General features: G+C 39.1%; 1 protein-coding gene across 4 annotated transcripts in view; it reads left to right on the forward strand.

Annotated features, from left to right (window-relative positions):
• sfi1 (SFI1 centrin binding protein) overlaps nucleotides 1-22,620 on the forward strand; it is a 103,001-nt gene that overhangs the window by 38,388 nt on the left and 41,993 nt on the right. For all 4 annotated transcript variants that reach the window (XM_064296276.1, XM_064296278.1, XM_064296277.1 and 1 more), the window contains 5 exons: nucleotides 371-437; nucleotides 914-1,044; nucleotides 17,016-17,097; nucleotides 17,467-17,645; nucleotides 17,923-17,998. In XM_064296276.1, the coding sequence (XP_064152346.1) occupies nucleotides 371-437; nucleotides 914-1,044; nucleotides 17,016-17,097; nucleotides 17,467-17,645; nucleotides 17,923-17,998 (535 nt within the window). The remainder of the gene's footprint in view (nucleotides 1-370; nucleotides 438-913; nucleotides 1,045-17,015; nucleotides 17,098-17,466; nucleotides 17,646-17,922; nucleotides 17,999-22,620) is intronic.

Raw genomic sequence — 22,620 nt, forward strand, 5'->3', positions numbered from 1 at the left:
AAGAGTGCACTCAGTAGAGTGCAGATCTCTGCCTGGCGAATCACTTGTTGATCACTTGCGGCCCCTACCCGGCCGGTTAGAGATTACCTGCAGACAGATAAACACACACACGCTACCAAACGCATAATCCCCTCCAGGCTCTGCCTGGCGGAGATTAAAATGTATTATGCTTTCTGACAGAAGCCTAATAAAAAGTAAACGCAAAAAGTTGTTTTGGATATTCCCAATTCAAAAGATTTCCATTGTTTTTGTTAATAATAACTATTGTCATTATAAAACCTCTCTAGAAAACATAAATGGAACAGGATGCCCAAAACAGTGATGAAACTGTAGTTTGGTGGTGTGGTAATTTGTTTTGTTTTACGAACAGCATTACTCTGCTGAATAACACCCTGCATTGCTGGAGAAAATGCTTCTCTGAACATCGAATTAGGAAGGTAAGCAATGCTCATGCACATAATCTTGCATGTAGTCACTTCCTGATTTATGAAAATAACGGGGTGTTTGTGGGGAAATTCGTCTGGTGTATTTGTGTTTGTTTTAGCAAGCTTTTTACTGCAAACACTGGCAAACTTGATTTCTCAGTTTATCTCTGAGGGGAAATCATGTGTAGGAAACTAGGTGCCAGAGGGTTTTTCTTTATTATTAATGATTGTATTGTAGATGGTTTTATAGTTACCATTCACTGTGTATATCATGTAATTGTAAATGCATTGATCACAGGTGATAGGTTTTTCTAGTCTTTTTAAATATGCATATTCATATATGTATGCAGTTATATAATGCAAGTGCTTTTAGCTGTCTTCTAATTCCTTGATTGCAATTAGTATCTTCATATTTTAGTGCTTCTGAGTTCATAGTGTATAGAAGACTGCAGGAATTGATTGTAAACATGCTGTATTGTGTGTGGCAGAAGATGGAGCTCAGGGCAGACCGCTATTATGCAAGATGGGCCCTGCCCCAATTCTTTAACTCCTGGAAAGACTATGTTGCACAGAAAAAGAAAACCCGAGAGAGGATTGGGACAGCAGAGGCCCATATTCGGTAAGCCTCATCAGCACAAAAAGTCCTCTGCATTGGAAGAGTGCCCAAGTTGTATGTAACTAGTCCATTCCTTGTGATCCTGTTGGTTGACATGGAGTGGAAGTCGTGCTTGATAGGGAAACTTGAGAGGAAAAATGGATCTTCAGTTGCCTGCTTGGTATTTTAGGAAAAAGTTGTAACAGTACAAGGGAAAATGTATGAAATGTAATTTTTCACTTCGTTATTTCTCATTTAAGACATAAGAATTCTCATTTAAGACATACTTCATTGTTTGCAGTATGTTACACCTCCCTTCCCCTACATCAAATGGACTGCAGCTTGAGAAGTACTTGAGATTACACTCTGAATTTTAATTAATTAATTAATTAATTAATTAATTAATTAATTAATTTATTTATTTATTTATTTATTTATTTATTTATTCATACAATACAAAATCTAAAATTTATACTATAAAATTTATTAGGGCAGCAATATGAAAATTTCTGATCGATACCGATTCCAATTTGGGGAAAACCTGCGCCGATACCGATTGTTTGGTGGTTCTGCTTCCATATCTTTTTTGAACAACAATTTTAAATCTTACCATTCTAATAAACTTAAACTTAAACTTAAACCCTTTGGCAAGTTGGTCACACCGTTGTTACAGTTCTAGAGTGGTCCCTGAAGCATATGGACACACCGGTGCAATTAGAACACAAGATTAGGGCATCTTTTTATGAATGACACAAAAATGAGCGTTTGAGTTTAACCTCGTTCTTCCTATGACAAAAAGCATTTATTTTCCACAACAAAAAAAACATAGCACTAAATAAATTCTTTGCAATGCTGGTCTTTATGTCCCAAATGGGTGCATTTATTTGTTTATGCAGACGATCTCACTTGCTCAGAAGTAGCAACAGTTTAACATCAGAAAAAATGCTCTAGCTAGGTTATGGAGTTGGCTAACATTAGACTACTAACCCAGCTGCCAAAGTGAGCTAACTACAGGCTGGCAGAAAGCCAAATTGCTGTGTCAAGTGCAATTTAATCTAATTTTGCACATATAATCACAAAATTAATTTACTGCAATCTCTTGATATAGATGGTGTACTTTGATTATTGACTTCAGTGTGAGGATCAATAATTGTGGGCATTGTACAGTATTTATAGAAATGATGGGTTTATGACTCCATGGAGATAACACCTCCACTTTTTCACTGACACTTTGATTTCGGATAAACTCTGAATAGGCTACAGGATGATAAAATCATACAAACAAATGGGACCAAAGTAAGCACTGGAATTACTGATGAATGACTTCATCATGGACCTGGCATGCAAGTTGTGCCGCCAAAGCAGCCACGGTCGCAGCATCACCTCGCAACACCCATCACTCCTGGGAAGAAAACATGGTGCCAGATTGGCTAATGCCGTCGGAATAAGGCTAAAGACAACTGCTTGAAATGCAATCGATTTGTGTGGGGTCCCTGCTCACACAAACAACCAAAGCTGTGCGTTCCCTGTGGAACTGATGAGTAAGGGGACAGAGACAATGCATATGTAAAAGTCAATCAGAATATAGAGATAAAGTTTCATTATCTTTATGAAATTAGGTTGTTGTGGATGCTGCAATCAATGCAGTAATGAAGGATGCCTGATGCTGTTGGGTGTCAGGCTTGGAGGTTTGTAGTAGTAAAAAAAAACGCAGCCTTTCTCGTGTTAAAAATAGATAATATTTCTTCCTCTAAGAGAACTAATTAAACATGGGAAGTTACATATTTGGCAGCACGCCCAGACTAAATATCAAGTAGCCAAAAAACCATGATAAAGCACTAAGCATAAAGAAATAGTCTAAATAAGTCATCCTTTTAATTGTCCATAGAGTGAAGACAGTCTGTTAAATTCTTCCACAGCATGTCACATTTATGAACAATAGGACTGTCCAATGAACGCATTTTTGTAAAAGTTGCATATCTACAGAAAAGACACCATAAGACTATGGGTTCTTTTTTTGGGCTGGTGCGTGGCGAGCAATTGCATTGTTTTTATGCCTCTGCGACGGCACAGCCATGGCCGGAGGCATTATGTTTTCAGGTTGTCCGTCTGTCTGTCCATCCATCCCATTCTCGTGAATGCGATATCTCAGGAACCTGTTGAGCGTATTTCTTCAAATTTGGTAGTCAAAGGTCAATGGTCATGGTCACTGTGACCTCACAAAACATGCTTTTGCCTTGAGGGAATTTCTTCAAATTTGGCACAAACGTCCACTTGGACTCAAGGATGAACTGATTAGATTTTGGTGGTCAAAGTTTGGAGGTCACTGTGACCTCACAAAACACATTTTTGGCCATAACTCAATTAATGCGCTAATTATGACAAAGTTTCACACAAGGATTAATACTAATCAAGGAAATCAAGCGTGCTCAAAATGTCGAATGACGGGTCAGTTACGAGACAGAAAGAGCGGAAAGATAGTGATTCCGGATTGTCAAACATTGTGCTGCAGGAGTTGAAAGTGCTCAATAATAAAATAGACGGGATGAAAGAGGCTTTCGAGAGCCAACGAAACTCCAAGGTGGACAGTCTGCACGTTTTGCTGGAAAAGCTAGCCATTGAAAACAGAGACTGTCTGAAAGCGGAACTCGCTCAAAAAACTAAGGAAATTCAAGATAACTTTTATCTGGAGATTGGCCACGTAGTGGCGAGAACTGAACAAATGGAAGCTAAGATTGATCAGGTGAAAGATAAAACCAACACTCGTTTTGATCCCGATGTATCTGTTATTATCTCCGGCATATATTGTGAGGAAGGGGAAAACGTTATGAATCTGGTGAAGGACTTGCTCACCGAGGGACTACAATGGGAGAGCCCCCGCGGAGTCATGGCAGCCGAAAGACTGAGAGAAAGGGGAGGACGGCCCAGTGTGATAAAGGTGGAATTTGGCTCTGTACAGGATAAGGTGGATGTGCTACGCAAGAAACAAAGGCTGAAGAGTAACGATAAGTTTCAGAAAGTTTACATTCGATCAGCCAAGACTCATACCGAAAGGCAAATTGAATTGAACTTTAGAACTCTATTGGATGAAATACCCTCCGGGCGACAGTTTTATATCTCAGGGAACGGGAGAGTTAGAAGACGCACAACAGGTGCGGATGGTAACCGAGATGGGGAACAGAGACGGAGGCCCGACAATTGAGGATCATCTGCCCAGCTCGCAAATCCGGAACAATTCACTCTTGTGCACTGGAATATAAATGGATGGACGGATATGAACTATGAACTTAGACTCCTGATATTATTTAGCTTCAATCTGGACTTCATTTCCCTCAATGAAACGCACGTAACCGGACTAAATACGATTGATATAGATGGATATACTTGGTTTGGCTTTAACAGAAAAACTCACATTAAGGCCCCTAAAGGGTCGGGGGGTGTCGGTATTTTGGTAAAAAATGAAATTTTTAGGTCGTACAGGGTTAGTCTGATTGATAAATCAGTAGATGGTATAATTGGTTTACAGTTTAAGCATTTGGTGTCAGAGTATTCCTTTATAATTTTCTCTTGCTATCTTCCCCCTGAAGGATCAGTACGGGCTGACTAGTTGTATAATCACCTATTGGTTCAGATTTATTATTCGTTAGAAGCTGATGCTATTTATGTATGCGGAGATCTGAACAGTCGAATAGGGCTGCTGGAAGACTGTATTAAGCCGCGTTTCCACCAAAATTACCCGGAACTTTTAGTCCCAGGAACTACTTTACCAGGAACTAAAAGGTTCCTTCAGCCCATGGTTGTCTGCGTTTCCACCGCGGTCTAAAGTCCCGCGAAGATTAGGCAAATTAGCCCACTGACGTATGAAAAAACGACGTTGTCGTCGGTCCATCTGTCCTATGATTTCTTCTATAACCCCATACTACCACCGAAGTAGCCTACATTATTTTCTAATACCCGAGACAGCCCAGAGGGGTTTATTCCACTTATATACAACGGGTTACCAACAATGATTATATATGGTTACTTTTGTATTTTTTTTATTTTTATCGATTTAATCACCTGGAATTGAAATATTCTTCTGCAGCCGTTTGGGCTTATTTTACCATTGTCAAGCTAAACTGTCGTTGGTAGTTGAACTTGGACCGTTGTTATGCAACAAATAGGATGTAACAGGCCAATAGTCAGATTGTAACTGTTTTATATATCCTCTCAAACACATTCATTATGTTTTTATGCAAACATTCGCTTTCATGTCTTGACATCCGAAGCGACCGAATGCATTCACATTTATATGTATAACTGGCAACAACAGCAGAAAACATGCACACGCTGTAAAAAATTTGCTGTTTGATTACTTTCTCATTGTCAATTCCATATCGCAAATCTCAAAATGACAAGAATAGAACGAAAACTCGGACTTGCGTGAAAATTTAAATTAGTAGTGGTACAGCCACCATTTGCTTTCCTTCGAAGTTACTGTTAGCCGAGCAGCGAAGTGTGCCCTCCAGATGCGAACCATGCACCATAAATTAGTCCATAGTCTTCCTGGTCTTATTTGTGGAATTGAAGAATGGCAGAGTAAAATTACGGCAGTCTGAAAAAGCTAAAGGGACGATTACTAGAATTAACCTGTTATTTTACCCTGACAAAAAGTGCGGAAGGTGATTTCCAGTTTGCTTTTACTGTATCACCAATGTGAATTACGCAGAACTACCGCATACCTCACGTAACTGTATCAAACGTTTTGAGTCAATTACAACGGGCTAACAAAGAAAATCCGGAAGAAAATATTCAGCAACCGAATTAATCCGTTTGAATGTTTTGGTACGTAATATGCTGTCCCAGCACGAATGCTTAGCATTTTATAAAACGAATACTAAAGCAAGAAAAGAACAGAAGAGCACACGTTATAATTCCAAGACGTTGGCAGGCTATAACCAAAACTAGGCTACTGCGCCGCATAACATACAAGTTTGATTTTAAGTTATTATGAAAATAAATCGTTTTGCGGCTGGAGATTTTTAAACATGGCGGCTGAAAGTAAAAAAAAATAACACTGCAAGTAGTCGACCAATCAGAAATTTTCAGTGCTTGCGCCCCACCCCAAAGGTTCCTGTACTTTTGGAAAGTACTACCCCCCGAGCAGGAACCTTTTTGGGGGTAAAATAAGGCCCCCGGAACTAAATGTAGACCCTAGTTCCTGCGGTGGAAACGCACTGAGTTCCTCAAAAGGTTCCTAGTTCCGGGGTAAAGTTCCTGCGGTGGAAACGCAGCTTTAGTGATATTGATAGGGGTGTTTCACCCAGAGTCAGCTTGGATAATGTTGTAAATAAACACGGTGAAATGTTGGTGGAATTTCTGAAGGACTCCAAATGTTGTGTTCTGAATGGACGGATATCTGGGAATGATAATTTTACCTCAATATCCGTAAAAGGGAAAGCAGTTGTGGATTATATAATTACTCCTCACAATTGTTTAAATACTTGTGTTGAGTTGAACATCCACAGTCCTAATGAGTTAATTGAGAGTGGGAGCTTCAGTTGTCTCAACCTGCTAGGTCAGGGGTGGCCAACCCTGGTCCTGGGGAGCCGCAGGGTCTGCTGGCTTTTGTTTTTACTCAGCGCTTAATTGATCAATTAAAGCAGTTGATTACACAGTTAACTCACCTCACCTGGTTTCTTTTGTCTAAGTGGTTGTTGTATTTAAGGTGAAAACAAAAACCAGCAGACCCTGCGGCTCCCCAGGACCAGGGTTGGCCACCCCTGTGCTAGGTGATAGGTGCAGAGTACCTGATCACTCTATGTTGGTCTTAACCTTCCAAGCAGGTGGGGGCTCTACTGAAGATTATATGGTCTCAGATATTGTTCAACTTAGACAGTATCCACGGAAGAATATTAGAAATGTTTCTCCTCACCTCTTCTCCTCCAGTGAGTGTCAAATTGTGCTTATTGAACTCTTAGATAAGCTCACTCAAGTACAACATCAACAAGAAATTGATAAATGGTATGGTGAATTTTGTAAATATATTTGTAATGTAACTGAAGTTTGTAGAAGTCCATGCTCCAACTGGAAAGGTGGATTTTCAAGGAAACGTAACCCTTATTGGAATAGACAGTTGAAAGTAATGTGGAAGGAAATGAGGATGGCTGAGAAAAGATTTCTAAAGTGTGATGGTAAGGATATGAGGAAGCAACAGTTAAAAAATGAATTTAAGGCTAGACAAAATAATTTTGACAGAAAACTGAGGGCTTGCAAAAGAAATTATGAGAGGGGGCAAGCATTAAAAATAGAGCATCTGCAAACTAATAACCCCCAGTTGTTTTGGAATATGATAAATAATTTGAGGTAAATCCATCCCAATGGAACTGGTGTTGGAAAATGGATCCTCTGTCTTTGCTATTGATTGTATTCTGAAAAAATGGGAAACAGATTTTGGTTCTTTATTTTCTGGAAGTAACTGCCCAGCTGAGTGGGATAATAGTTTTTTTGCCATGATAGTTGATCTTAAAAATATTATGGAGGCTAATATGCAGAAGGATTCTTATTCCTTCAATCAGTACTTAAATGCTAGTATCACTGAAGAGGAAGTTAAAAGGGCAATTGGTGGGCTCAAACTGAGAAAAGCAACTGGTATTGATAATCTGCCAGATGAACTATTGAAACTACCCTGTTTATTTAAACTTTTAGGTAATCTTTTCTCTGTTTGCTTTAAGTATAGCCTGGTCCCCTCTGCTTGGCACAAATCTATAATAAAACCAATCCCTAAGTCCCATAATAATGAACCTAGAGTTCCTTTGAACTATAGGGGGATAAGTCTTCTCAGTTGCGTTTATAAACTCTATTCTAGCATTCTTAATGAGCGACTGTGTTGTTATTTAGAAACATTTGGTCTGTTGGTAGACGAACAAAATGGCTTTTGAAAGAATAGAGCTTGTATTGACCACATATATTCTTTATCTACTATAGCTTGTGCTAGAATACAAGAAGGGAAGCCTACTTTTAGTTGTTTTATAGATTTTCAGAAAGCCTTTGACTGCATAAATCATGACCTTCTCAGTTTCAAATGACTAAAATCTGGTATAGATGGTCACGCCTTAAAAGCTTTTTATCAAACCCCAGTTGCATGTGTGCAGGTCAATGACCATAGAACAGGTTGGTTTCCAACCCCATCTGGTGTAAAACAGGGGGACGTGCTCTCTCCCACGCTGTTTGCTATTTATATAAACGATCTAGTACTAGAAATTAAGCAAGCAGCTTTTGGCGTTAGATGATGATTTTACGGTCGGCACTCTTCTATACGCAGATGATATAGTCCTTCTTGAAGAGACTGAAAATGATCTGCAAAGTCTGTTGAATATTGTTTGTTGTTGGTGTAACAAATGGAGATTGAGGATAAACAAACATAAAACTCAGGTCATGCATTTTAGGAAGAAGGGAGAGCTACAGACCAAGTTTAAATTTCATTTTGGTTCAACACCTCTGTTACTCACTGAGTATTACAAATACTTAGGACTTACTCTAGATGACCATCTTACCTTTGAAGAAGGAATAAAAGTTTTATCAGACTCTGCAGGTAGGGCACTGGGAGCTGTCCTTAATAAGGTTAAACTATGTAGGGATCTTGGTTATAAAACCTATACACAGTTGTATAAATCTTGTGTCTGTCCTATTTTAGATTATGGTGCAGGAGTCTGGGGTTATTGTAAGCAAACAAAGTGTGACGCAGTTCAGAACAGAGCTATGCGCTGTTTTCTGGGTGTGCATAAAATGGCCCCAAAACTTGCAGTATGTGGTGATGGGATGGGAGCCATGTGAAGTGCGGCATAAGGGTGACATGTTGCGACTGTGGAACAGATTAATCAATATGCCCAATAATAGACTTACCAAACAAATTTTCTGTCGGGATTTTTTAAATAATTATTCTTGGACAAGGGAGCTTGAAAAAATATTTGGTAAGGCAGGTCTTCAATATATATTTAGGAATAAATTATCTTGTAGCGTTAGTCAAGTTAAAATAATACTATTTGAAAATTATAAACAGAAATGGTCAGAACAAATTTTGTGTAAACCCAAACTGAGAACGTACAGTCTGATTAAGAGTATTTACCACCCTGAGCACTACGTTACCCTTAACCTGACCAGAGCACAGAGGTCTGCTTGTGCCCAATTGAGATGTGGTATCTTGCCTCTAGCGGTGGAAACAGGACGCTTCCATTCAATTCCAGAGGAGAATAGAAAGTGTCACCTGTGTGATCTGAGAGAGGTCGATAATGAAATGCACTTTTGTTCTATTGTCCATCATATCATAATTTTAGATATAGGCTTTTCCTTAAAATGTCTACTGAATGTCCTGATTTGTTTTCTATGTCTGATGAATGTAGACTTCATTACCTGTTTACAGACAAAGTGTTTCACCTAGCTCAATTTGTGTTAGATGCTTATCAACAGCGTGCGAGGGCGCTTTATGTTTGATGTGTTTAAGGCACAGGCTGTGCCCCAGATATGCCTAAATTATGTATTATATCTGTAAATGTCTAAGGAGCAGGATTATGTTCATATTTGGGCTGACATTAATTGACATGAATGGAATTATATTACATTTGTTCTTTTGCTCTCATTATGCTATGTTATTGCTCTTGTTTGTTATTTTTGTAGTGTCTTGTAAGCCCATGTGGGCTGGGCACCTTTTGGTGCATGACACTTTGAAAAAATAAAAACCTAAAACCTAAACCACACAAATGTCTAATAGGGTAAAATGATGACGTGATGGCGGAGGCATACAACCACGAGGCGGTATTTCTAGTTTGTTCATGGATTGTTATGTGCCTGACAGTTTCGTCAGTAGGGACACTGAAATGGGAGGGGAGGCACAGTTAGGACGTGTCAGTGAAGATCAGGCAGTGCAATGGTGTACTCTGAGTACTCTACGATTGGCACCTGCACTGACTGCATGGTCAGACCAGGTCTGTGACACAAGACCGGCGTCGGATGAGTTGCTAATTTCTACTTCACTGCACCTCAGGATTGCCATTTAGAAATATTTTGAGTGCTTTGCCATTGCAGACAAATTAATAACCAAAGAGAAAGTCACCTAAAACCAGACCTGGGTCAAATACAAATACGTATTTGTATTTGAAAATGTAGTTAAATGCATATTTGAAGTATTTTCAAATACATTTACACATGAAATACTTTGTATTTGATTTATTTAAATTATTTTCATGGAAAAACAAATCGTTGTGATGTCAGGAAGTTATAATACTAAGGGCACTCCAGGGGAACTACTTGGGGCTAGGGGTTGAATTTGGATTATAGACAAGGGTAGCCTACGCTGGCAATTTTAAACAACCCATCCACTGCCTCTAACAGTAGCCTAAATGCCCGTATATGTCTTTGCATGGGGGGATGGGAAACTGACTTTTTGATAAGCTTGCCAGTTTATTTGTACCCATAAAATCTTTTTAAAGTTAGTGGCCTTTTACTCTTTTTTGTGTTGTCAGAGTGTTCAACAGCCATATGTACAGTTCCATCTTTTACATTTTGTAAGGTTAGACACTAATAAATTAGAATTCAATCATGCATATTCACTACCAGTTAACCCCAAATCTGTCTAATCCTTGCCCATTTAAGGGGTAGCCTATTTAAAGCTTTATAACTCCAGATGTGAGTATAACAGAGACTTGAAAAATGGCTTAAACGAAGCAAGCCATTTGTGCCATAAACAATACTAACTTGTTTATATTCATAATTTAGGAACTAATAAAGTGTCACAGATGCAATTGTCTTGGCAAAAATGAAAAATGAATTTGCTCTGAAATTCAGGAACTAATAAAGTGTCACAGATGCAATTGTCTTGGCAAAAATGAGAAATCAATTTGCAATGAAATACTGAGGGCTCCCATATATAAAACAGGTTAAACTATACATGACCTGGATCAAACTCCTTGATCATAAGTGCACAAGGGTGGATATGTAGAACTACTAAAGATCTATGAAGCAAAAAGTAAGCAGTGTACCCAGCGTCTCCAAATCTATCCAAAATGTCTAAATTATGCATTGCTGTAAATCATAACATAATTATGTATTTCACTACAAATCAACCACTTTGACTCAAGAAACTCACTGTTGCATAATTTTCAAGTGGGAATTACAAGCTTTCTGTCAGTGCAGTGGTCTAAAATATATAGGGGTCAAGAAACATATCCAAAATCTCTCCATAAATGAATAAAATGCTTTTTGTCCATTATAAAGCATATAAATATGCCCCTTATGAAGGTTTAAGATGACACATTGATATCAGATAAGAAAAATAATGCAAAAACATTGTCACACAATGTGGTACAGGGCCTAAATGTGTAATCATTAACTCTTATTTATATGTTTTTCTGTACTCTACCGTATGGAATGTTTTCTTATATGGGGATGGGACAGCATTAAAACAATACTCAACCATCCACCTCTTTTTGTTCCAGCTTTCATGTCATATCTGGTGCATGAAACACAAACACTACTGAGCTACCAACGCACATTTACGTTACATTGTGAAATATCCTCATTATAAAATAGCACTAACCAATGACACTCAAAAATAACGTATATACCCAAAATATTTTGAGCAATAATACTTACAATAGCGATGATGAAATGTTATCTACTTACTTATTAAATTTGGTGCCAATTGGCAACATGGTGATGCTATAGCAGTCCATTGAATTTCACCAAATTAAAACATCTCTGTTTGACTTGAGGACCAGTAATTAATGTCACAAGATCCCTCTTTACATACAGAATAATTTGCCTCCATGACTCATTAGCCTAGAATTGTGAATTTACTGCCATTTTGAATAAATTGAACAAATTAAAGCAATTTTGTTCTTGGGCCCGTAATAACTCCTACAAATACACTATATGGCTAAATGTATGTGGACACCTTGTAGCAGCCAATAATGTAATAACTGCCAATAACGTAATAACTGGCAATAACGTAATAATTTTTCCATTCTTAATGTAATAAAAGCCGATAATGTAATAACTGACCAATAATGTAAATACATTTTCTGAACCAATAACGTCATAACTTTTTGCGTATAATGTAATAAGTTATTACATTATTGGCTACAGTAATAAAAGCCGATAATGTAATAACTGACCAATAATGTAATACATTTTCTGAACCAATAACGTAATAACTTTTTGCATATAATGTAATAAGTTATTACATTATTGGCTACAGTAATAAAAGCCGATAATGTAATAACTGCCCAATAATGTAATACATTTTCTGAACCAATAACGTAATAACTTTTTGCATATAATGTAATAAGTTATTACATTATTGGCTGGTTATTACATTATTAGGGTTTTTAAATAAATCATAAAAAATGTAATAACAGGAGCCGATAATGTAATAATATACTTATATCGCTTTAAGTTTTATTTTTGGCTATAAAGTGTCACACTTCTATGACACTTACCCTTGCTTCCTCTTTCAAATAGCTGCTCAAAAACCTGACCACACGCGCGCGCGCACACGCACACACACACACCTACTCTCTCTCTAGGAATTATGACTATTTATTTGTTTGTGGTGCTTGGTTAGACTTATCTCCAGCCCTGCCTTCTACTCCTTAACCATTTGAGTACCAAATGAAGTGTGAGCACATATGTTTGCAAACACAGACAATTACTCTTATGTCATATAATATGAAATCTATACCTCTTTGAAGATGCTTTGTCCACGAATACAAAGACCACCATTTCTTTTCATGAAAAATGTCATCTTTAATTAAATGTATTTAAATAACTTTTTCAAGCAAACTGTTTCAACCACACTATTATAGCTATTCAGCACTCTCTCTCTCTATGTATATATACCAAACCTGACTCCTGAAAGGTTACATGAAAATGTACCAAATCAGAATCCTTGCCCTATTGACATCCCTGGCTATTTGAATACAGTCTTGACAAGCTCAACAAAGAGTCTAAAACCGAAGCAAATTATATCTATAGTTCATTCTTTTTTATTTTTGCCATTTTCTCCAATTAATCGTTATACCAATTCTGTGTGTGTATCACGGTCCTGGTCGATGCGCTATCCTCTGTTGGTCTGGGGAGGGTGTAGACTACCACATGCCTCTGATACATGTAGAGTCGCCAACTGCTTCTTTTCACCTGACAGTGAGGCAGAGGTGGGAGTAAGTCACACTTGTGCAAGTCACAAGCAAGTCTCAAGCAGAGACTGTAAAAAATATGGACAAAGCTACTGTGACGTCACCCATTGACTCTCCGTGGGTCTCCGAAAATACGTTTTGAAGCTCAATGGCGGGCGCGGCCATTTTGGAGTTGGAGCCAAAACCACAGAGTTTAAAAGCCGCTCTGTGATTTTTACAATTTGATTGACAGTCCGGTGCGGAAAAGCCCATCAACCTGAACGAGGCTAGCTGACTGTCTGCCGTTATGTTTTAAAATATATTATCAGATGTTTACGGAGTTTAATTTCCATCCGTGACTGTACTGTCATGTAATCACGTTATATGTATGACATTAAAAATACAATTCGGCTATGTTCAGTTATCTTCAATTCATGTTTCTCAGCAAAACGAATATGCTTAACTAGCATATCAGCTTGCCAGTGAGCTAGGTAGGCTATCCGTGGTTAGCTCACGCATTAGCAATATGAACCACAGGGGAAGAACATTGACTACACTGATGGTCAATCAATCGGAGATGTGTAGGCTACTGGTGATATGACTAGGCTAATTTTCGTATAACTGTCTGGTAGATCTGCTGTTAACCGAGCAAGTTATCGTCGTAGGTTTTCGCCAGTCAGTTAATGAGCCAGTAACTGCTACTACTAGCTACTCCATCGCCGTTTGTGGTGTTCACTTGCTGGGTGACGCTAGCTGACCGATCGTTCGCAAATCACTTTGTACAGCAAGTTTTCCACCTGGTGCATGAAGACAAAAATAATGTAGCCTACGTTGAATTTCTAATTATTATTAGGCTATCGTTTTTTTCTTGTAAATCATCAAAACCAATGGAGAAAAGCCAATATACGCAAGGAGCCCCCAGAACCGATTCTGAGAACCACTGTCTTAAATGCCTAGCTTGTCGGTCTCTTAAATGCTAAAAACATATTCCTTTCTAAATGCCAAGATGGTTAATTTCGTTAAATTCTGTGTGTGTGATTTCAGCAAATGAACCTTGAGACTCTTAATTCGCTTCGTGAAACTGAAAAAGTGTTTATCCCAAAATCGGGATTATAGTAGCTTTGTCACATGCTTGAAGCATGGCCCAGGTAGACATTTACGGAATGTACACGACTGACAAGCCGCCAAACACGTTTGACAGATTGAATGTTTGCCGGTTAAGGTTAGCTAGCTAGTCAAACGGCTTGGTAGCCGAAGTTGCGAACTGTTTTAGCACAGGCTACTGCTGGTTTACCAAATATAGCAGGCTGATTACGCTTTCTGCCGAGTAATTATTTGGTTAAGTAGGCTAAAGGAAATAGTAAAAATGACTCGGCTACCGAAAAACTTAAGAGGAGGATTATTTTATGGTCGTCTAGTGCAGCTGTAAATAGCACACGCCATAATGAAATCACCACGAAATGGGATGCCTGCATTTTCAGACTTAGCACAGGCGGACCGTAGCCGGAGCCGCAATGGCAAGGCCAAGAAGCGCCACCGCCCACCCCAGTGACCATAGACTGTGGCCCCTACTGTAGCATAGTCCTCCGAAGTAATCCGGAAGTGACGCAAGCTGTACCTCATTGGTCCAGAACAAATATTGGCCCTGTGCCCAAATGATGCAATAAATCATAAAATAGACCCATGGACAGTCATAAGACGAATAAAATACACCTATTATGACTATTTGTTCTTGTGAGAAAAAATTAGTGGCTTTGTATTTTTATTGCATTTGTACCGTAGACTTACATGGAAACCGGATATGAAAACACCTATACTGGAGCCATCCGTAGTGGCGCTAGTGAGCAACCAGGAACTACAACACCAGGAAATGAGCTTCAAAAACGAAGTCTGGTTTTGGCCGCTTGGTCTCAAGTCTTAACCTTCAAGTCTCAAGCAAGTCTCATGTCTCTGTGCTTAGACTCAAGCAAGTCAAGTCGAGTCACCATGAAAGAAGTGCTTAAAACAAGAGAGAAAGGGACACAATGGCAAGCCATGTCATAAGAAAACTGCACCTGTTCGTGAGTTAGTTAGTTTCTACAACTAGGGATGGGCATGGTTCGGATTTTATCAATACCAATACCACTATTGATACTGCTTATCAATACCAATACTTATCGATACTCTTATCGATACTTCCTAATTTGGTGTGCAAAAGACATGTTTTTAAAAGAATTATCAGTACTACTTTTATATTAGTTTGGGCAAAAAATATTTAACTAAGTAGTTCTGTTGATAAAATGACACATATTGTTTTCTGAGACAAAACATGATGCTGGGACCAATGGTATAGATACTTTAAATGTAATGTGTATCAAGAGAATGTTTAGTTCTTTAAAAAAAAGGGACGGTAAACCATCCTTTATTATTATGATAAAACTGAAAGTTATCTTTGTAGGTCATGTTATATACTATATTTTACAGTTTAGAATTTTGTATTAAGAGGTTGAAAGCTGAGCACAAGGGATAATAGTGCCAGTTTGGTTGAAGAAGTTATTTAAATACACTTGATTAAAGATTATATTTTTCATGGAAAGAAGTGGTGGTCTTTTTTATTTGAGAACACAGCATCTCCAAAGAGGTATAGATTTCATATTATACAACATAAGAGTAATTGTCTGTGTTTGCAAACATGCGTGCTCCCACTTAATGTGGTACTCAAATGGCAAAGGAGTATAAGGCAGGGCTGGAGATAAGTCCAACCATCAAGTTACACAAACAATTAATTCCTAGAGAGAGAGAGAGAGAGTAGGTGTGTGTGTGTGTGTGTGTTTTCTCAGAGTTAGGACTAAGATTCAGGGGTCAGGATTGGCCTGGTTTTTGAGCAGCTATTTGAAAGAAGCAACAGTAAGGGTAGGCCTAAGTGTTATGGAAGTCTGACACTTGATAATAAATAAAACTTATACATAGTGATACAAGTATATTATTACATTTTTAATGATTTTTATTAACCCAGCTAATAATGTAATAGCCAGTCAATAATCTAATAACTTATTACATTATGTGCAAAAAGTTATTACGTTATTGGTTCAGAAATTTTATTACATTATTGGTCAGTTATTACATTATCGGCTTTTATTACATTAAGAACGGAAAAATTATTACGTTATTGACAGTTATTACATTATTGGCTGCTACACACCTCAAATCCAACATAACCAAAATTATGGCCATTAATAGAGTTGGTCCATCCTTTGCTGCTATGAAACCTCCACACTTCTGGGAAGCCTTTATACTAGATGTTGGAGCATTGCTGCTGGGATTTGCTTCCATTCAGCCTGAAGAGCATTAGTGAGGTCGGGCACTGATTGGGCAATTAGGCCTGGCTCACAGTTGGCTTTCCAACTGATCCCAACGGTTTTGGATTGGGTTGAGGTCAGGGCTCTGTGCAGGCCAACCGAGTTCTTCTACACCGTTCTCGACAGCCATTTCTATATGGACCTCACTGTGTGCTCAGAGACATTGTCGGGAACGGGAAAGGGCCTTTCCCAGACTGATAGGGAAGCACAGAATCGTCTAGCATGTCTTTGTATGCTGTAGCATTAAGATGTGCCTTCACTGGAACTAAGTGGCGTAGCACTAACCATGAAAAACTGTCCCAGACCAAGGGGTGTCCAGATACTTTTGGTAATTTAGTGTACAATAGGGTTTCAGCACCTGTGGTACTTGGACCCCTGAAAATCCAAGCAAAAACAATAGGGTTCCAGCACTTCCTGCTTGGACCCCTAAAAAGCTCTATTTGCATTTAAGACAAGTTTGAGATAAGCTGCTTAAGTTGTATCTTAAAGAAAATGTTACTGCTCTTAGGCAGCGGACATGTACCTGGGCATTCTACACCTGGTTGACTCAGTCTGAAGAACAGAGGGACAAACGGTTGGCAGAGAGGATGGTAAAGTAATATTTCAGTTATATTTGGAATATTAAGAATATTAGGGAATGCAAGAAATGAAACCAAATGACATCTGGACATGGTTTCACAAGTAAGCAGGTTGTTTTATCAATTTGGGGAAATGCTCTCATTATGGGGGAGTTTCAAGTGCATACAGGGAAAATGGGTGCCCATGCAAAGCTGGCAGACTTTTTTTAGTTGGTTGACTTTGTTGCATCACATGGGCCTTTGTACACCTGTACTTCTCTTGGGATGGATCAAAACCCATTGCAGTCCTCCTCAGACCACCACGTCCTGTAGTTTGATTTCCAAACTGAATTTCTATGGACAGTTTTTCTTTTCTTGTTTGAACTCTGTCTTACATTACAGGCAGTGTTACATGCAGACCAATCTGCTTTGCTCCGGGTCTTTGTCCACTGGCGTTCCAGAGCAGACTGGGAGAGGGAGGAGCGGGAGAAAAGCAATGCTTCAGCAAGGCTGTACCTGAACACTCTGCTTCACAAAACCCTGTGTCTATGGAGAGACAACATTGCCCTAATTCAATCAGGGTAACACCAGAGGATTGCAGTTTCACATGAAAGAGCTTGTGTGAAAGTGAAGATATGAGACCCATTTTGTGATCTTTTCTTGTTATGACTCTTACCAAATTTTAATCAAGTTTTAATCACTTTTATTTTTACCTGCCTTATGCTGATTGGGAGATGGAGGAGAGATTGTTAGCTGTGGAATGGAAGAAGATGAAATGAGGTGTTTGCTTTGTTGAAAGTATGCATTGACGTCCATGATGTCCATGTGTTTATTCATGAGGTGTGTACTCTCTTGCAGAAGAGAAAATGAGCAGCAGGCAGTGAGACATGACCATCTACTCTGTGTTCAAAAGGCCCTGACACGCTGGAGAAAGGTGCCCTTATTCTCATAATTTATTTTCTTAAGTGCTCAGCCCATCCTGTCCCATTCATGTGTCAACCATCTACAACTTCATTTTAAGCAAAAACTGTTACTTAAAACCACAGTGGCGTGTCCTGCTCAGTAACACTGGTGCTCTTGGCCTGCCCTCGCCACCTAGCTTGGGAAAATGTGTTAAAGGTTCCAAAACCTATGCCTATTCAACCCTCAACTGATCTTCTCTCCTGCCCTTGAGTGCAGGAAGGAAGGCGCGCAAGCATTTTTTCACATAGGTCATGAATCTCATCAACTAACTCTAGAAAATACTTCACAACTTTTTAACCAATGTGAAAAGTCCATATCCAATTTTGCCTCGAATATTGGGATGGCAGGTATGCCATCCCGCCAAGTTATGCCTTGGCGAGGGCATGCCCCATACCTATACAGCACCGAGAGTTTGGCACTTTTCAGGGTTCCCCACAGAAATAACCACAACAGCCACAGACACTCAGCCCTACATTAAATGCTGTACATTCTGACCCTATTTCAACAGACAGATTTCATAAACAACTATACATGTCCACACAATAAAGCCCCAAACTAAGGGGATTTTGCGTTTTCTCCTTCTTTTTCTTCTTCTTCTTCTCATTTTTATTTTTCCTGCCGCCGATCCCAATAATAACATGTCTCCTCATTGGACATTTTACCGACACCAGCCAAATCTTCACCTACACGAGCCAATCAAAAACTCGCATACACACGAAAAATACCCATACCTTTTTACTCTGAAACATTTTCAGTACAAACAGCTAGTCCGCCTGTGGCCTAGTGGGCAAGGTTACAGTCTTGGGAACATAGGGTCGTAGGTTCAAGCCCAGCTAGGAGTGCCTTTCTTTAACTTGCTTTTACCCTCACTAATAATTGTCTACTACTTCTCAATTATTGCTTTTGCTTCCCGCCGTTCACCGAACATATACACTGCATTATGACGTACCGTCTGCACGTTCAATTATTAACCGGCTACAATATTGCAAAGCCATATGGATTCAACGGGAGCTCTTCTGTGCTTACTCGCCTGTGTTCTTCTTTAAAACCACGGACAGGTTTGCTAATGATATTTCACGCATTGCATAGCTATGTCATGGTGTTGCCCTAACAAAGTCACAGACTGGTAAACCTCCAGTTGAAGGCTTGAATTTCCTCTTTTACACTAACGTTTTCTTACGCTTATATTTGCTTTACCAAAACTCACTCACGGCCACCCATATGCATTTCATGACGGCAAATGTATTCATTTTATTAAAAAGTTGCACCAGTTCACCGCTGTGCCATTTCTACTAACTATATTTCTTCACTTGGCTACCGTACAAAACCTTCTTATCAGCAAACGCCACGTTTCTACATTCAGGTTACCTCGCCCTGTTCTCCATCTAGCCACATACAAACAATTACTACGTATGTACGTCCTGCAACTCCCCAATAAAACATTACATTTAAAATCATGATTCACTCATAATTATAACTACTAGTACTGAACATGAGAAAAACACATCAGTGCAATAGATTTCACACGTTACTTAACCATACACTTTAATAACGAGTATTTTATAGCGACTGTTATATATACCATTCGATAAGGAAAATAAGCTCGCTCATGGTCACTCCATTTACTTCACACTATACTCTGTGATCATGTCAGCCTTCACCTACATGCCCATTCTGCTAAAAACATATTGTTTCAACTACGCAATTTCATCATTTCATCCTAATTTCTCTCGCACTGTTGTTATTTTCTCATAAGCAAAGCCTGCTGGGACATATGCGTCTGCTCCTATTCTCCGCTATCAACTTTTCCAGTTCTAGTTTAGCAAAACAGCAAAGAGGATTCCCACCTGCAGATAAGCCTATCAAAATGCCTTATAAACCTTACAAACACTAAAAGTTCATCTCCACAAAATAACAGACAACGGAGCAGGACAGAAAGGTACACAAGTTGCGACCTAGGGAGCTCTAATTCTACAGACTTGCTGATTCTTTTGTCAATCAAGACTCGTTGGATGGCCGTCAAATCCGTGAGTACATACCCTGGCCATATTTCACCTGCGCTTATGATGCGTTTACGCCATCGCACCCTTTGTCACAGCCACTGTTTTACATATATAGCAAACCGAAATTGCTACACGGTACACGTCACTTTCACTTTTCTCACTCTCATAATAAAACGCTTTGCAAAAAGAAATGATATCTCATCAAAAACACGTTTTCAACGTACAAAAATGCCAAGTTACTCACACGTACAAGACATACACCGTCTATAACTCATTCATTCAGACTGTCAAAATCCAGGCCTGCCATTAAAAGTATTGATATCAAAATGACGCCTATCTTGCCTCACCGAAATTAAATAAGACGTATTCCAAAGCAATGCTACCCAATATTTCCTCAATTCTTTCAAGTCACTTGGCCCTGTGCTTTGTAATCTTACCATTTAACAATGTCATGCAAACTTTGTGTCAGATCAAAGAGTCAAATATTTCGAATTTCCTCATGGAACACATTGAAATTCATGTAGAAAACTGCTGGTGAGTAACTACAGGAAGCATATTTCTCCAGGAAACATAAATTTGTACTTGCTTCTGAACTGAATTTGAGTAAATGTACACGTTATTGTATATTTGCTACATACAATAAATGCTGCATGTCAAATACATATTGTACATACATACATAGAGAACTTCTTTATCCCCATGGGGACATTTCCCTCGCAGCATGTTACATTCACCTTTACAAACAGACATTTATACCAAGAAACATACAATCATTCAGGCAACAGAAATGCTGGGCAGCGAAATACATACATACCAATACAAATTGGACATATAGACGCCTATTCAATCAATCTTGACTGTGAGAAAGCCATCCACACATATGTTTGGCCTGTCCATGTAGTGCATGCTTATACACACAGGGCCAAGTGACTGATAACAGATCTTTAATGGGCCTGGTTTTGTCAAATGTTGGTGCTCCAATTTTGTGGTAGTTTGTGCTAGTTTAATAATCATTCCCAACAGGAGGATGGTTCCCAGTCCTCCTAATGGTTGAATTTTCTTGGCTTTCGAACTTCGCAAACTTGATCTTAATTATTTGGGGTTTCCCTCCTTTTGTGAAGAAAGAAAGTCAAGGAACTCCACACAATTTTTGTGGTACATATCACAACTTCAGTTGGAGATAGTGGGGCCTGTGCTTCTCCGCTGAGATGCCGATACTGTAAACGCTCCATGTTCCCAAAAGGGTACAGTAGCATTAGAAAGCACTCAAGTGGCCAATTGTGCACACAATCATAAATAGAAAAGTAGTGAAAGGAAATAAATAACCATGCAAAAACAAAACAAAAGCTGTGTATACGCTTAAAAGTTGTCTCCAGGTTCGTCTGGAGGCAGCGGATCGGATGCTGCGCGCAGGTTGTGCAGGTAGAACTAACTTGATCTGACTCTTGTGGATCCACGATCATATTCCCTGTAGTCTTACTGGTGATTGGACCAGTAATAAGACTAAGTATGTTCGGAGCAGATTGGTTTGGAAGGGCATCTACCCATGGCAGCCCTGGTGATGCGAAAATAGCCTTATGTCCTCATCATCCAATTTGCCCTCATTTTCTATCCAATTCCATTTCTCCAACCTTGGAGCGGAAGGTTGGATGTTTTTAAGATCTTCCAGGGACGTAAGACTCTGGGTTGTCTGGGATAATTGTTCATTTATGACTGCTATTTTACAAATATCCACATCTCCATTGAGAGCAGCTTCTCTAGCTAGGTAGTCTGCATGTGCATTTCCAATGCTATGCTCATCCTGATTCTTGCTATGAGCTTTCAGTTTAAGAACTACAACTTCCTTTGGTTGTTGGATATCAGTATGGAGGGAGGTTCAAAACCACCTCCTTGTGACATATAGGTGATCCTTCACTTGTAAGAAAACCTCTAGTCATGAACCACTCCAAAAACCTACCTAGGGTCTGTATATACATATATTCACTTTATAACCTACAGTGGCATTGCAAGCTTCCGTTAATGCTCTGAGTTCAGCAACCTGTGCTGATGCTCCAGGGAGCAAACCACACTTTACGAGGCGACCACCTGCAGTGGGGGTCTCTCTAACCCCAGAATGTGGGAGGGTTATTTTTTTACAATGTCACATTCATGAGGATCACCCTCCTCTGATGTCGGTATCAGGGATGCTGGATTAAGACTATTAACTCTCTTCAGTGTAACTGATGGGAGTGTGAGGTGTGTCTCCCAGTGACTGCGGATGATTTTGGGTCTGAGAGAATTAACATTACATCATGGGGTACGTGCTTATATAATGCCAAATAAAATTAAGAGGTAATTCATGGCCATAAATAAACATGGAAGTTTACTACTGCTTCTGACAACGAGGCGATTTTTGTAGACAAATTGCCAGTTGCGTTTTCCAGTTTCAGGCAAAATATTTTCTGTGTAACAGAACCAAGTCGTACCACTTTGGTTTATACTTGAAACTGGAACTGGTTCTTAAAATGGATATTTCAACTATCAGGCCTCAACAGCCATTATCTAAATAGATTTTCACTCTGATTTAAATTAAATGCCATAGATTGTATTC

Source organism: Anguilla rostrata, chromosome 10 (genome assembly GCF_018555375.3).
Source record: "Anguilla rostrata isolate EN2019 chromosome 10, ASM1855537v3, whole genome shotgun sequence".
Taxonomy (NCBI): Eukaryota; Metazoa; Chordata; class Actinopteri; order Anguilliformes; family Anguillidae; genus Anguilla; species Anguilla rostrata.